General features: G+C 41.4%; 1 protein-coding gene across 1 annotated transcript; it reads right to left on the reverse strand.

Moving 5' to 3' along the window:
* Positions 1-7178: 7178 nt before the first annotated feature.
* Positions 7179-14819, reverse strand: SOX11 (SRY-box transcription factor 11). Its single transcript, XM_083831364.1, has one exon. The coding sequence runs from the start codon at positions 14680-14682 to the stop codon at positions 13471-13473; it is 1212 nt and encodes a 403-aa protein (XP_083687490.1). The 5' UTR covers positions 14683-14819; the 3' UTR covers positions 7179-13470.
* Positions 14820-16382: the final 1563 nt, after the last annotated feature.

A 16382-nucleotide genomic window follows, 5' to 3' on the forward strand; every position in this document is an offset into this window, starting at 1 on the left:
AGTCAAGGAGACATTCTAGCCCTTGCTAACTTCCATGAGCTGGGAATCAGTGCCTAGCATTTAAGAGAAGTAAAATACAATTTCTGTTGGTATACATATTTTTTGTTTCATTCCCCCCCCCCCACTAGTACTTATCAGATATTCCCTCTGTTTCAAGGCTTGGCAGAATGTTGGAGTCAAACTTTTAAAAATGTTTTCTTTCTGCAATTGTAAGACACAGTACATCAAGTATAGATGAAATTAATTGTCTGCTTTAAACCACAGCCCATGCAAATTAAGTTGAAAATATATTGAAATACCTATTATATATGTATAATAAATAATACAATACAATATAACATAATAATTATAATTATAAATGTATTTGTGTGTGTATGTGTATGTGTATATGTATATGTATACGTATATGTATTATATCATATATTTTTATACCTGGCACCTAAAGTAGGTCTTCTGTGTCCCACAAATGACAAGATTACTAAATTCTGTGAATCTTTTATGAAAAATCTTCCTTGATATACCAGCTCCAACATCCCAGGTCTCTTACATGCAAGAATGCCAATAATATGAATTAGACCAATTTGAGAAGACAATCTCAGAATTCAAATCTATTAGAAGGCTCTTAAAAGAGAATCTGAGACAGGAAAAAAAAAATCAGGAAATTACTCTGTGAGTGTGGATTTGACTAGATAGTATCCTAATATGGGGTGCACACTAAATTGCTTGTGATTTTTAATACAATACACAAAACAAATGGTTGTTGGATGAATCAGTGAATATCTCTTAAATCTTTTTTAAAAGCTAATGAATAATTTTAAATATGAAACTATTTGAGTTTAAACTGATTACTGTTTTTCCTCTTAGATATTCATAGCTTTGTATATAGATATATATGTTCCTAATTTTATAAAATAAATATATATACAAGTATATGTGACAGAAAAATGCATGTATCATCACTGAGGAAAATAGCTAGCTAAGCTTCAAATAAATGTATAAGTTTCTGTCTGGGAAGCCTGAATCCATTAGTGAACTCAACAAATAGGTCAAGAAAAGTAATAGCCAAATAAATATTTTATTAGCATTTTGTGAAACTTGCTAATGGTTAAGCCTACTAATCCCACAGTAGTGGGAATCTTCATTCAGTATCAGGTCATTATTCAATAGACATTGTCTCCAATTTCATACAAAGTGACTTTCTGGGTGTGACTGGAAAGAGGTGTTTTTACACTAATTGAATTCTTTACTCTGGGATACTATGGAAGAAATCTGCTTCTGGTCTAACTTTACCGCTGGCTAACTGATAACAGACAATCAAACAGAGCTCTATCAAACTGCATCCAAAGAAAATATGTCACAAATTTTTCATCAGCTTTCATAACTAAATTCTCTCTTGAAATGGTGAATAAGGAAAATGCCGGTATCAGGGAAGAGGAATAGCATTCTGGCTCAAAGTCTCATTCTCCAAAAGTGCAGGGTGGCATCACACAGCCCTACAAACACCTCTAGTGGCTTAGGAGAGGAGTCATCTGCAAATACCAATATGGATATTGAATTTCATATCCCCATCCTTGTCCCTTGCAGATTCATATTTTAACTTCCAGAGACTGAGGTTTCTACCTACCCCATAGAAAGGCAGGGAAGAAAACAAACAGTCACAGCACATCTTGCTGGCTGGTGCCCTGGGCATGTCCATTTCAAAGAAATGGCACTGACTAAGACTGATCCTGATGACCTAAGCAGCAGATGCAATTTTTCAGGATCCCAGTGCTGAGGGCATTTTGGAAATTATTCTGGTGTGGCAGCACTTTTATAGTTTTAGGTTCTAAAGAACCTATAGAACACAGTGGGCAACTCTTTGTAGGCAAGTTGCTTGTCTTGTCTTTCTTTGCCATTTTAGCTTTTCTTGTTGTTGTTTGTTTGTTTTGTTTTGTTTGCCAAGCAAAGCTTATGCTGCTCTGTTTTTCCTTCTAGCCACAGCAATCTTGTTCAGATTATCATACCTCTGTTCAAAGTCAGATAGCATTTGTTCAGTGAATGATATCAGAAAACTTGCATGGAGGAAGAAACCACTGAATATCAGAAAAGTTGTGAAACCTGGCGAACTACAGATGTATCATTTTGTTTTGATATTGGTATAACCCAAATAAGTCTGAAACTTGAATCTTCCTTTATGCTTTTTTAGCTTTTATTTCACCTCCAATCCTTAACATATTAAAAAAAAAAAGTTTGAAGCAGTTTTTTTTTGTGTATGTGTGTGTGTGTGTGTGATTGAGTAATCACTGGGGTTAGACTATAACACTGATGTGCTGATCACGGGAGCATTCCCTTTTCAGGACACTAAATCAATTTTACTAAATTATGTTAATATTTAAGTAGGAAAAATGCTTAATGATTCCCTCTTATCTAGTCCAGCTGGATTGATTTCTTTTCCTAAGAGTGCAGTTTATGAAAATATTGTCTAAACTAACTGTGAGAGTGCTAGAAGAACATTCACTGTATGATTCTTATGTATAATTTAAATAGCAATTTCAAGGCTCCAGTTCTACAGCTGTTCAACATATAAAATTCTCACTCAGCTCTACTGTTGGAGGAGATTCAATAGAAGTGATTCTACAATTGATTTCAGTAGGTATTTTGACTACAAGAGTAGCTCAAAATTGGCCAACAGTATTTGTAAAGTGCTTTTGGATTCTTGGGAGTGAAGGCACTGCAGCATAAATTGTCATTTTTATTAGCTAGAGCATTTTCCTCTCCTTAAATTCCATTTGAAATTACCATGTTTAAAAAAAACTGTGGTCGCAGTCTCACTGTGCACTACTGCTGTTGAAGATGAGTCCCCATGACAATGCAACAGAAACGCACCACTTGCAGAACTGACAATACCAATACACAGTATGTATCAGTAATAAAGTCAAATTCCTTTTTGCTTTGCCTTTAGCCTCATGACTTTTACATTCCAGTCCATAGGTTAAGGCTAAGGTATTCTCCAAAATTATAGTGACTTTATGGTCAAAGTCCTACAGAGTAGGGTTTATAACCTATAGCCACATCTATGCTAGTAAATTATTCCAGGGTCTGTTCCCTGTTTTTGAGGCCAGCTGGCATGATCTGGCCACATCTATGCTAGTAAACTCTCCTAGTTTCCAAAACAGAGTGGATGAATCCAAACTGCCTATTGGGAATGATCTTTGGCCCATGCTAATTTTCAAACTGTTCCAGTGATTTTTTGGAAGAGCACTAGTATTCACCAGCCAAAACCATGTCAGGGATTTTTCTAACAATTTAACGATACAGACAACTGAGTTCCAGTGCCTGGACTATGTGCTGTTTAATTTCTTAGCATAGACATGCTTTCCATCTCTTTCCTGTGCTTTCTGCTCCCCAAGCAAATGTTTTACCTACAGGATACCATATCAGTGGGAAGAGCTTGTCATCTGTCATTAGAATAAAACCATGAACTTGAGGTCTTGAGTGGATAGAGAGTGCCAGCATAAAATCCTAAATCGGGTGTATGAGACACCAAACACCTCCCATTTTCACAGTCAAGTTGCAGATCTCTCATCACACAGCACTAAGGCTGAGCCCAGACATCTGCCATGGATGAGCAGCTGGAGCCAGGTGCCTAACTTCTAGGTACAGCATTGCTTGGTAGGCATGTTCTCATGCCAGTATATTTGCTAAAAAGGATTTGAATAAAGTTGAAAATGCAATTTTTCCCAAGTTGTTCCTTAACTTTACAAGACTGACAAAGCTGCCTGTTTGTGTTTGTGCATGAAAGACTGTGATATATATCAATATTCATACCTATCCATCTATATATAAAATACATGCTCAGGAAAAGGCTAGAGAAAAAAAAAACAGCAATATTTTGTCTGGCTGACTGATACAGTGAAAAAAGTGCAAAAGTGTCTGGCCATAAAACTTTTTTGGGGGGCTGAAGAAGTCTCAGATTATCATGGCTACATTAAGGTTTACATTTTAAACATGCAGTTATTGGGGGGTGGCGGGGAGCATGGTTACTGATGCTGTTGTTATTTCCCTTTTTACAGGTGCTAAAACTTCACTGTTCATACCAACTTCAAGCAAAATCAGGATGGCTAGTTTTAACTGTTTAAGTAGGTAGCTTAGATGGTTTTCATAAGTGTAGATGACTTCAGATGAATCACTCTGCCTGCAGAGCTATTGGCTTTGATAACCCAGAGCTGATGGATGACCACACAGAGCTGAGAATGGCAGAATTGGTTTAGGCTATGGCTGTCCACAGCCTAAAAAAGAGGCAGTAGTAGTACTTTCCAAGGATATAAACGGTTGTAAGGTGGGCTGTTCTCAGTGATTTTTCTACACTTTTTCTTCCTTTTGAAAGAGAAGGAAAGGCTATGCACAACAGTGATACTGGCAGGGGAAAAGATTGGTTCTTATCTCTAAAAAGTATGAGAGCTAAAACTCAACAAACAAGGCAAACAAAATTAGGTGAATGAAAGGCAGGCTTTATAGATATTCAGGGACTATTACCTAAGGACATGCAGGCCAACAGTGTCTCATCAAGCAAAGACTATGTGTAAGTGTAAGACTATGTGTAAGTGACCAAACATTAGTTCTTATTAATGTAAGTAAGCACATTAAGTAAGTAATAACATCTTTGTAACCCCTAAAATTTGTTCTTAGCTTTAGTACCAACCTGAAAATGCAATTTGAACATACATAAAGCTATTGCAGAGTTTTAACTTGATGCCTATTTGGTGTCTTAGAGATGAAAACTATTAATATATATATGTCCTGGGTTTGTCTTCAGACTATGAAGAAAATTAACTCTATCTCAGCAGAAACCAGGACAATATAAGATGCCAAAATGCCACGTTAATATATGAAACTTAACGGAATAAATACAATCAGATTTAAATTTCTTTTTTGCTATGTATTTCTTGAACTGCTTGTTGTGCTTGCTTACAGCTAAATCCTGCCCCGTTCCCTATGTATCCCTCTTTGTTAATATTAAGACTTGAAAAAATAAAACTTGGAAATAGATTTTAAAGGATATGCATGAGTAAATTTTGAAGATAATCACTGTCTTTAATTGAATTTTTTGAGTAGCAGAAAAAGTGATCTATCATAGACACTTTAGCTTATGCAAATGTCAAAATGATGCCAGTAAATTTAAACACCAGATTTCAAGAGAAAGTGTTAAGTTCTTTCAACCATGGTGGGAATTAATATAGCAGGAGATATTTGTATTGTGGTGGATTTTTTTATTCTACCAAACTTTAATAGGCTATGAAAGGCTATCAAAAAACTTAATAAATTCCAAGGATAACAAATGAGTTTGGGTATATTTGTGGGTCTGTGTTACCTACATTCCATGTTTTCATGCACTTCTAGGGTTTGTCCTAAAGTTCAGACTTGAGACCATATTAATCAAAACTGAAATGCCAAGTCAGAGTTTTACTTCTTTACCCCAAACGTGTGCTCCTACCCTTTCTTTCATATAAAACTGAGCGAACACCCAAGCCACACAATACCTCCACAATGATAGTTTTAAGATGTGATAACTCATAGTTTACCAATCCAAAAACACTTTCAAGCACACGATAGGAAAGATTCCCAATGTGTGTAATGTAGAAATTTTCTCTGGCAATAACAGGACCTGATAATTCAGAACTGAAGTTCCATTTTTCAGTACAGTAATGACACTTCTCACTCAGGAAGAGCCAAACACAAGACTTCAGCTAGAGACATTTGAGATAATATAGAGACGGCCTTAGTCTGTTCTGAAAGATTTCTACAGCTTGTCTTTGGTTATATACAGTGATACATAAACAAACAAACTCTATGGGAACTTGTATATATATATATATAAAATATGTATTATATATTAATGATGTGTTTTTAGTACATTGTTTCAAATCCCTCTAAAGTATCTTAAAAAGTATTTTTTTTCATAAATACAGAAAGGACAGTGGTATGATGGCTGTAAATAAAGATTTTATTTCACTGACTTAGAATGACTAGCTTAAACTTCCTATCTTCACTATGATGCATCAAATTCAAACTTTTACGTCACATCAGTTACACACCACCATTCACAAAAAAAATAATACTACTAGACCAGAATTCTGAAATTATATAGACTGTTTTCAGTGTTCTTAGTAAATTAGGTAAATTAAAGAGAAATAATTACTTGTCAACTGAGAAATGTATTTTGGAGAAAGAAGTTATTCAGGTGTTGTGATAACAACAAGGGCAACAGGAAGAGCTGTACTCAAGGTTCATACAAAATGATCTGAAATCTTTTATTTGGTGAATTGACTCTTCTCAAATTTAAAGGCTTGTATCAGCTAAAGCTGAAGTCAATATAATTTTTATTATTATTTCCTGGATTCTAGGAGTAACCCACAACCTCTTGATGGGAAGGAAACTATTATCAGTTGATATTTTCACCCTTAGGTAAAGTTGCAGAAGTATAGATATAAAATGCAAGCAGGAGAGAGACGTGCCTTTTTTTTTTTTTTTTTTGTAATATGGAAATATGTCTACAGACAGGACCTCTAGAAGGTTTGTTTCAGCAAAAGATGTCTCGTGTTAATTGCAGATTTTTAATTTGTAACAATATAACTCCATCATTTCTATAAAACCATATTTAATATACAAACAACTTTCACCACATAAACACATTAAAAACACCTTTTTTATAGTTCCAAGAATTGATTACAGGGTTCTCATAAAAACATTTTCATAACTAGAATCTTAATACAGAATGATATTTTGTATGCCAAAATACATTTAGATGGTAAATTGTTTGTAGAAAAGATACAGAGAGAAATGGGTTTTGCTGGCATGTAATCCATCTTATTTCATTCTTCTATGGTCAACTTTAAAGCAATTTTTGAAATGTTTAGCATAAAATATTTTATTGTTTCATCCAGAGTACTAACCAAAAAAAAAGGAAGTTAATTGGCTTATTCTCTGTTTCAGTGTCTCTCAGGCATGCCCAGAACAGCACTTACCCTCTTTACCTTGACCATAGCTATCTGTCGAGGGTTTTTTTCAAAAGACACATTATTCCCACTGAATTTCAGCTTTGGGTGCCCACAGAATGAAGAATGGATTCGCTCTAATAGCTGAACTGCATTTACCAAATGCAACACTGGAAAAAAAATCCACATAAAAACACATAGGAAGATTGATCACACAATTTTATTAGAGTCTTTTGAACAATTGCATTATGTTGTTCCTTTATTTAAAAACTCTTGCAAAAAAAGACATTGGAGTGGACTGGTTTCAACCCTGAGCATTAACACTGCATATCAAGTACTGTAGTAAAGAAGCTGGTTAAGTTTGTAGCACTAGCACAAGTCACTGATATTAATCCTCTAGGTGATCAGGTTTTTACAAAAAAAATACATAGTTTTCAATAAATAATGCTTAATTTTACAACTTTGATACAGCAATGTCATACACTGTTTTGACACATACTAAACTCTGCATGCTATATAGTCTACTAGAAGACAAAACTTTGCCATGCATTTTCTTTTTCTAGTGCTAGAAAACACTTTGTCCTCCAGTGCATCGCCTCAAGCAGCCTTACCATCTTCCTTCTCTCACAGCAATAGGCTGTGCACTGGCATGCAAAAACCTCAAGAAAAGGTTTCCCCCCCACCATCACTCAGACTTCTAAACAAAAGTACTTTTCAGCTTGTCCCCCCAAGACCTGGAGTGGCTATGAAAACTAATTTCATGTGGCCTTGAAAAGTCTTTGAAATTACATATTTTAAAAGTGTCATGCTTGAAAAACTGCTCTAAAACATTCATTTTCCCCCACCTGTGGCCATCATGCAACATCATTGAAATGTTGTAACCATCAAAAGTCCCACACTGGAAAACAGGCCTCCATTTTAAAATAGCCCACCGAAAAAATAAAAAGAAGAAAAAAAGTATCACAGCATTTATGTAAAGACTCCAAAACGCCAACATATGTACAAGAGCAAAACCAGATACAAATTGTAAATGAACTAACAATGGCATATAACTCTTCTCCCTGGTTTAGCCAGGAGTTGAGGCAAGTTGGTTTTGGAGATAAGCAGGACGATGGAAACAAAAACAAACTGTGACAATGGGAGTTCCTGGATTAATCATTATTAGTTGACCAAATTTCTTCAAGTGGTAAATCAGGGTCTTGATTTTCTTGGAAGTGGGAGTTACCAAAATCGAAATGTCCTAATTAATAACATATAATGCTAAATCAAACCTGCTTCTAAGTATTTGCAAGTCTTAGAAGTTTGGAGCCATGCACTTTTTCATCCTACAAGATTGCACTTCACAGAAAATCCAGATGTTGCAACTAACCACAAAAGAAGAAACATGATTAATTAATAAGGATTGAAACCTCCATTCTCACACTTCCAGGTTGTTGTTCATCATTGAAAACCATTCACCCCTTCTTATCCATATTGCTTTAGGGGTTTCCTTGTATCTACAGAAGTCATTCCTTTGAAATTGCTGTCAATCACAATTTTCTAAGAGTTTTTAAAATATTCCTATCTTTGCACTGGCATAAGTATTGGGTTTTCTAAGAGAATCCCAACCCAAAGAAGGTATTACTTTTATACATGAAATATTATGAACTTTTGTTTCCCTTTTTGTAAGTCATTCTACACTTTCTGCACATTTGTGCTTTATATTGAATATAAAAATAGGTCTTTAAAACTCTATTTACTTTAAACTCACTAAAAAACTACTTGCTTGTGAAATTCTCTTACAAATTCACTGCATCCATGTAGAGAAGATAAAACTAATTAGGCAGTTAATTGGTATAGGTAGTGTGCAAAAACAAAACAAAACAAAAAAACAATCACAGCCTTTGATGTGGGTGAGGGGAAAGGAAATAAATCAAAGGAATACAACCATATAGAAGGAAATATGTAAGGCAACTCATTGAATTAAGTTTTTGTTGTTGTTTTTTTCTTCTACTTTTTTTTTTTTTTCTGGCCATGCTTACAAATGAAGGTTATGAAGAACTAAGACACCTATCCTGCCAGCAGCCCTTGAGGCAAAAACTCCCATTAAACTCAATGAGAATTTTTTTTTTTCAGGTTTAAGGCCTTACTAGACAGCAACTGTGCAGATGTAAAAAGGAACTTAATGACTGTGTTGAATATCAAACACCTAAAAGGTATATGGCCCTGACTTTGACCCCACACCAGTTGTACCTTAGCGTAACACCAGAGTTGCACCTTCCTTGAACAGGCATGAGTGAAGGATCAGACTGCATGCATGCAAATCACATTCAATAGACTTGGAGAACTTTAACCCGAATGACAGTGAATGCCTAAAGAGCATGTAGCACATACAGGATGCTTGGAATGAGTCTTCCCATCACATTTGTAAACAACTGCACTAAAGGAATTAAGATATTTCTTAGGTGTACTTGTTTTTTAAAAGAAATAAGGGGCAGAGGGGGAACAAACAAAGGAGAGAAATGATAACAAAAATTCTTACTATAAAATTAAAAAGAATCACCATATTTGATTAAGTTTTACATGGAGTTGACATCCTCAGTGCTACAAAGAAAATTGTCTTTCAAAAACAAAACAAAAAAAACACAAACTCATTTTTCTCCCTCTTATCGCTAAGCCTTATTCTACTCATAATAGTATTGTACAGAGACAAATGCAAAAAATGTGAAAAAAGGCCATGGGAGATATTAAGCCTGCAACAGGACTGCTTTAGTAGGTCAAAAAGGATTCTTACATACACTAAAAATAAACTTAAAAAGAAGCTGAAGATAGGAATATTATTAGATACAACAAAAGCAAAAAATACAAGAGTAATTTAGCAAATGCTATTTTTCCTGATTAGAAGATTGTATGTTACTTTCATTGAAATCAGCAGGAGCTTAGGCATTCAACAGCATCAAACTTCAGCCCTAACAGTGTAGTGGCTTAGAAAGAACTCTTTTTCTTGAACAATATGCAACATTAAACTCTGAAATAAATGAAAGTCAGACTTTATGGACAAAAATTATCTCCCTGCACTATACACCTTCACTCAAAATATTCCTCTGATATAGTATTGTATCACTCCCAACTAGAAGAAAGAAAAGATATACTTCTGAGTGGGTATTATACTCTCTAACTAAAGTAGACCTGTTGCTCTTTTAGAATATGCCTGACTGCTCTATACTTGGATCCTTTAAATTAGTTATCCTTGACTAATATCTTAAATGGTAATTTTAAAAAAAAGTCTTCCAAAAATATACGCAAGTCAAAACTCCTGTAGGCTGAGACACAGACCTTATTACAATGCAAACCAAATTCAGCCTAGATTCGACCATAATCATTCATAACTCATTGAACATCTGTAAAGCACAAATGTTTAATGACACTGCCTATTATTACTTTAATAAACAAGGATGCATATCAGAAGAAAGGGACCAGAAGAAAAAGTCCCCATATTTTCATGATAGCGTGAAAAATTACTAAGAGAATTTTGGCTCAGTTTTAAGACTTCGAACCTGATCAACTGATTCCATCACCCTAGCCCAAGAAGGGATTCTCAAAAGCAGGATAGTAGTGAAAGGTTAGGCTAGAGCACTTCAGTGTATCTATTTTCTTTCACTCTTTTGCCTTAGAAGAGATAAATGTCATTTGTTTCAATCTGATTTCTAAGTTATTACATGGAGAACACACTAATCATTTGAGACCAAAAACTGAAAATTCAAGAAACTCTGTTTTATTGAGGACTATCCATTGCCAAGGATATCTTGTATACTGTAATTAAGTTTGTTTTAAAACACAGTTTCTCATAAAGAATTACCACAATGCAAGACATAAATTTGAGTTCCCAGATATGCTATATCTCTTTTCTGATAGCAAAGATTTAGGCCAAACAACTTTTATTTAGAATCATGAGTGTTTTATTATTATTATTAGAAAGATCAGATTATATTAATCATTTTACTACCAGTTCATTTAACTAACCTAAAGTAAGATATCTCACCACTTAAATGCCTAAGAGTTGTCCTTGATTAAACATAACATGCATGCAGGTTTTAATGTTATGTTTTATTATGCCTTACAAATGTGTATGCAGGATTTTCATTTCAGCAAGTCTGAAAGCCTGTAGCAGTGGTTGCCACCAAAATACCAGCACAGTGAATTGTCCCTGTAAACAGCTGGATCATTAATTAGTGGAGAAAAAAATTACAAATGCCTATCAGATAAAAAGTAAACGTCTTGAGAAACAAACTTCCACCTTGTGAGTCTGTTTATTGCCATCAGCATTTATTTCAGAGCTTGTAACTGAAATCTGATGGCTCCTAAGGAAAAAAAAATATATATTGAAAAAAAAAAGTCAAAACCGCACACTGCCAAAGTCTGCTCACCTACAGCAGAAGCTCGTACCCCCCCTTTCCTTCCCATGCCCCCTCGGAGAGGGGCCAGAGCGGCCCCGGCGGGCCGAGCGCTGCCCTAAGGCGGAGATGGGGGCCCAGAGCATCCCCTCGTTAAGTCTCGCCCAGGCTAGTCAGCAAAACGGGGAGAAAGGGAGGAAGGAGGGGGAATAATAATAATAAAGGCGGGGAGAGGGGGAGCTGCCCCTGGGGCGGCAAGGGGAGAGCGGGTACTGGCCCCGCAGCCCCCGCCCCCGGCAATGGGATGCGGGGGGGCGAGGCGAGCCGAGCCCTCGGGGAACCCAAGCGATGCTGGGCGGCCGAGGGGGATGCGGGAGAGCCGAAAAGCAGCGGGGTGAGCCCACCTGCTGCACTGCACCGCACCGCCCCGCAGAGCCCGGCACGGCACGGCCCCGGTCCGGTCCGCCCCGGCCACCCGCGGGCACCCGGCTGGACCGCGCCCAGCCCGAGGGGCAGCGCGTGGCAAAAAAAGGGGGTGGGGAAAAAGGAGGGAAAACAATTTAAAAAAGGAAAAGGCAAGAAATCCTTATTTTCCTTCCCCCCTAAGCTCTGGTCATGCACTACAGCCTACAGCTACCGCTCCTCCGCGGGCAAGGGGTGACAACACGGCATCTCCAGCGTTACTTCTACAGACACTAATAGCGATACGAGTTTCTATCAGTTCCAGCTGATTTATTAAAATTGTCAAGATACAGACTTTCAGCATTAAAAAAAAACAGGCTATGATGTTGACAGTGCACAAGTCTGCTTTTGCCATCATTTGCTACAAAATATGCAGATGGTCTGTACTTTAGATTATATTGCACAACATGAGAAACTTTAACTATGTGCCTTTTTTCTTTTTCTTTTTTTTTTTTTTTGCTAAAATCGAGAATCCAGTTTCATACCTTCCATCTGGGGCCCCATCCACATATCACAGCGTATGAGATACATAAAGTCCTACTATAGTACAGTACATATACAATCTTTTAAACTAAGATAACAGCTCTGAGGTCTATATCACCATTTTCAATAAATCTTTACCTACAAATATTGAACAAATCTGAACTATAGCTGTACAAAAAAGTGTTTTTCTTTTTTCTTTTTTTTTTTTTAAAACCACAAGGCCTTTAGATGCAAGGATTATTTTTTTAAAATTTTAATCCTTTTAAAACCAGGACATAACGTACCAACAAACTTGCATGCTAAAAACAGAGAAAAAAAAAGAAAATAAAAGGGAAGAAGTGCCTGAAAAGTCTTACTGAAAAAACACAGCAAGAATGTTCCCTTTTCACTGTACAAAAATACGCCTGAAAATATATTAATTTTTAAAAAAGACTGAGGTCTGTTATGTATCAAAAATGTTTCAATACCTTTTTGTACTGAGGTCTAGGCTGTCTGGTATTCAATCAAGGAGGTATAAGGGAACAAGTTACAAAAAAAAAAAGTTGGCAAGTAGAAATCACATTTGTAAAACCATAAACAATTTGATCTGAAAAGTAAACTCTGATCTTAAGTCAGTTCAGTTATTTGTAAGCGTTTGTACAGTCTGCATTTTTTCAAGCTCCCTGCAGCTTTGTTAAGAATCGGATGCATAGAAGACATCAGTTTTCTCCCTCCAAAAAAAGTTGCAATGGTCCCTTTCGGAAAAATAAAAATAGTAAAAAAAAAAATCAGAACAGTTCTTTAAGATCTCTCACGGAAAAAAAAAAATCCACAAACCCCCTTGAGTAACAGTTGTGCTGCCAAAAGACTTCTTTGCAGACCATCTTCCAGACTTCAATCAGAGACCGACAAGCTTCAAACAGCGCCTTCTGTATCATTTTTTCCCCCAGTCCCATTTGCCTTTGCTGTTGTTGTTGTGATCACCAAATGCGATAAAAAAAATTAAAAAAAAAACAAATTAAAAAAAAAATCACAACTCCCGGGCTCGGAACTAACTTCGAGATTTTTTTTTTTTTTTTTAAAAAAAGAAAACAAGACTTTTTTTTTTTAAATCATCATCATCACCGGCGTCGCTCCAGCTCCAGCTCCGCCGCCTCGCCACCGGCACCGGCGCCCGCCCTCTCCGCCGCCGCCCCCGCTCAGTACGTGAACACCAGGTCGGAGAAATTCGCCTCCAGCCAGTCTCCCGCGATCATCTCGCTCAGCTCCGGGGTGCAGTAGTCGGGGAACTCGAAGTGGGAGCCGAGGCTGCCCTCGCTGAAGGAGTCCAGGTCCTTGTCCACCAGCGAGAGGGAGAGGTTGCCGGCGGCGGCGCCCGCCCCCAGCTCGGCGGCGGCGTGGCCGTGTTGCGAGAAGTTGAGGCTGAGGTCGAAGAGGAGGTCGTCCGCCTCCTCGCTGCCGGCCGACGAGGTGGAGATGGAGCGGGACGAGGCCGGGGACAGACCGGCCGGAGGCTGGGGCGGCGGCGGGCCCTGCTTGGTGATGTTCTTGAAGCTATAGTAGAGTCTGCTGCCTCCGCCCGCCGCCGCGGCGCCGCCCCGCACCTCCTCGTAGAGGCTCGCCCCCTCGGTGGACTCCGCCGAGGAGCTCAAGGTGGGACTCGCCGGCACTTTGGCCACGTTGTACCGCCGCAGCTGCTGCGGCCCCGGCTCCTCGTCTTCCTCCTCCTCGTCCGCCTCCTGCTTGATCCGCAGCTGCAGCTCGTCCTCGTCCTCCTCGTCCTCCTCCTCCTCGTCCATGAAGACGCACTTGACCGTCTTGCTGCTCACTTTCAGGGTGCCGAAGACGTACTCGTCCCCCGCGTAGTCCCCGTGGTGGGCGGCTTTGGCTCCCGGCTTGGGGGGCGAGGAAGCGGAGGAGGATTTCAGCTTGCTACATTTCTTGCTGGAGCTCTTGGCGCTTTTGCTGCCGCTGCTGCTGGTGGGTGCATTTTTCTCCGGACTTTGGCTGGCGTTGGGCTTGGCCGACGGGTCCATTTTGGGCTTTTTCCTGGGCCTGTATTTGTAGTCGGGGTAATCGGCCATGTGCTTCAGCCGCAGCCTCTCCGCCTCCCGGATGAACGGGATCTTCTCGCTGTCCTTCAGCATTTTCCACCGCTTGCCCAGGCGCTTGGAGATCTCCGCGTTGTGCATGTCCGGGGACTGCTCCATGATTTTTCTCCTCTCGATCTTAGACCACACCATGAAAGCGTTCATCGGTCTCTTTATGTGCCCCGACGCCGTTTTGCACCAGTCCGGATCGCTCTCGTCCAAAGCCACCGGGCTGCAAGCCATGAACTCGCCCTCTTCGGTGTCCATCGCCTCCCGGGGCAGGTTGCTCTCGCTCTCCGCGCTTTCCGCTTGCTGCACCATGGTGGGCTTCTCCCGGCTTCTCCCCGCCGCTCCCCTCCGAGCCAACAAAGCCGCTCCCACCGGCGGCGCACCTTGCCCCGGCGAGCCGAGCTGGGCGCCGCGCTGCTGCGAGGTGGAGCCGGCGGGGGGCGAGCCTCGGGGGGCGGCTGCAGCCTTCCTCCTCCTCCACCTCTTCGGCTCGCTGCGGCAGGGCCGGGCTGGGTGCGCTGGGGGCTCCGCCGCGCTGTGCCCCGGCCTCGCCGCCCGGCCTGCCCCCGCCGCCTTCGCTGCCCCCTTCTGCAAAACTCGCGGCTCCTCGCCCGACTCGTTATCAGCCCCTCATATGGGTGACATCACTGCCCCCGGCGCCCAATGGCGCCGCTCGGGCCCGCCCCCCGACACGCCCCCCGTGCTTTATCAGCTCCCCTTCCCCTCCCCCACGCTGACACACCCCCCTGTGCAGGGGTGCGGCGGGGGAGGGGGCCCGGCTCCTGCCCCCCCACCCCCTTCATCCTTTCGCCCCCCCCCCCCCTGCTATTTTACCCCTTGGGGGTCTTCGCCCGCCGTCCCCGGGTGCGGAGTGAGGTGGGGAGAGGGGCGGCGGCCGCGCCCACCCCCCCGCCGTGCCCCGCTCCCCTCGGGAGGCCGCCGAGCCCCTCGCAGCGGACGGCAGGGGGCGCTGGAGCTCCGCAGCCCGCCCGTCCATCCCTCCCTCCGTCCGTCTGTCCGTCCGTCCACACCGGGACGGTGCCCGCAGCCCCGCTCCCTGGGTCAGAGCCGGGAGCCCGGTGGCCGCCCCCCGTCTCCCGGGGGGGGGGCCGCGACGTGCTGGTGCTGAGGGACACGGGGGTCCGCGGTGCCCCGAGCCCCCGGTGCCCCCGCGGAGGGTGGAGGTGGCTTTCCCCCCAAGCCAGGTGTGTGGCAGCTCCCGGAGGGCTGAGCCGCCCCTGCCTTCTTGTTCGCTGGCTTTCCGGAAAGCACCCGGGTGCGCAGCGATGTCGCGATTATCGCAGAGCCCCCGCGCTGGATGCAGCTGCTCCGTTGGTTTCCGGCGGGGAGCTCGGGAAATCCGATGGTGCCTCGTCCCTGGATATTTTGCTTTGCGAAACCTGTGGTGAAAATAAGCTTGTCCGCTGTTCTGCGGGTCCCTTTGCATTTTCCTAGCTACCATGTGCAGATATTAGCAAGAGAAAACTTTAATAAGTTTGGTGATGGTTGCTGGCTGGAGGAGATGTGATGGTGGTGAGATGGACAAGCCCTGGCATGGCCTCTCCTCTGTCGGAACTGGTGCTAACGGGGCAGCAGGTCCCCTGGTAAATCAGCCTCTAATTAGCACAGTGGTTCGTTTTCCTCAGGCCACAGCAAAATTACTGTGTTGGGATGATGTGACTATGATATCATAGGGCCGTGGTGTGATGAGTACTGTTACAGAAAAAAAAAAAAAAAAAAAAAAAAACACGGATCCCTCACCTCTTTTAGCTTTACAGGCACATTAGGGCTACCAGGTCTCACTTGTCAGAGGTCAGGAGCTGTTTGGAGGTGCATGCAAGAGGCTGGCACGTGGTGGTGTGTTGCTTCCCCTGCCTGACCCTGGCGAGGGCTACAAAGTAAGGGGAAGGGAAAGGGCATAGCTCAAGAAGGTTCAGTCGCTCCCTTCCAAAGATGGATTTAGAAAAATGCCACTCTGCTTCGCCACGAGAAACCCTAGGAAAGTTTTTTCT

Source organism: Anser anser, assembly GCF_964211835.1.
Source record: "Anser anser genome assembly, chromosome: 3".
NCBI classification, from domain to species: domain Eukaryota; kingdom Metazoa; phylum Chordata; class Aves; order Anseriformes; family Anatidae; genus Anser; species Anser anser.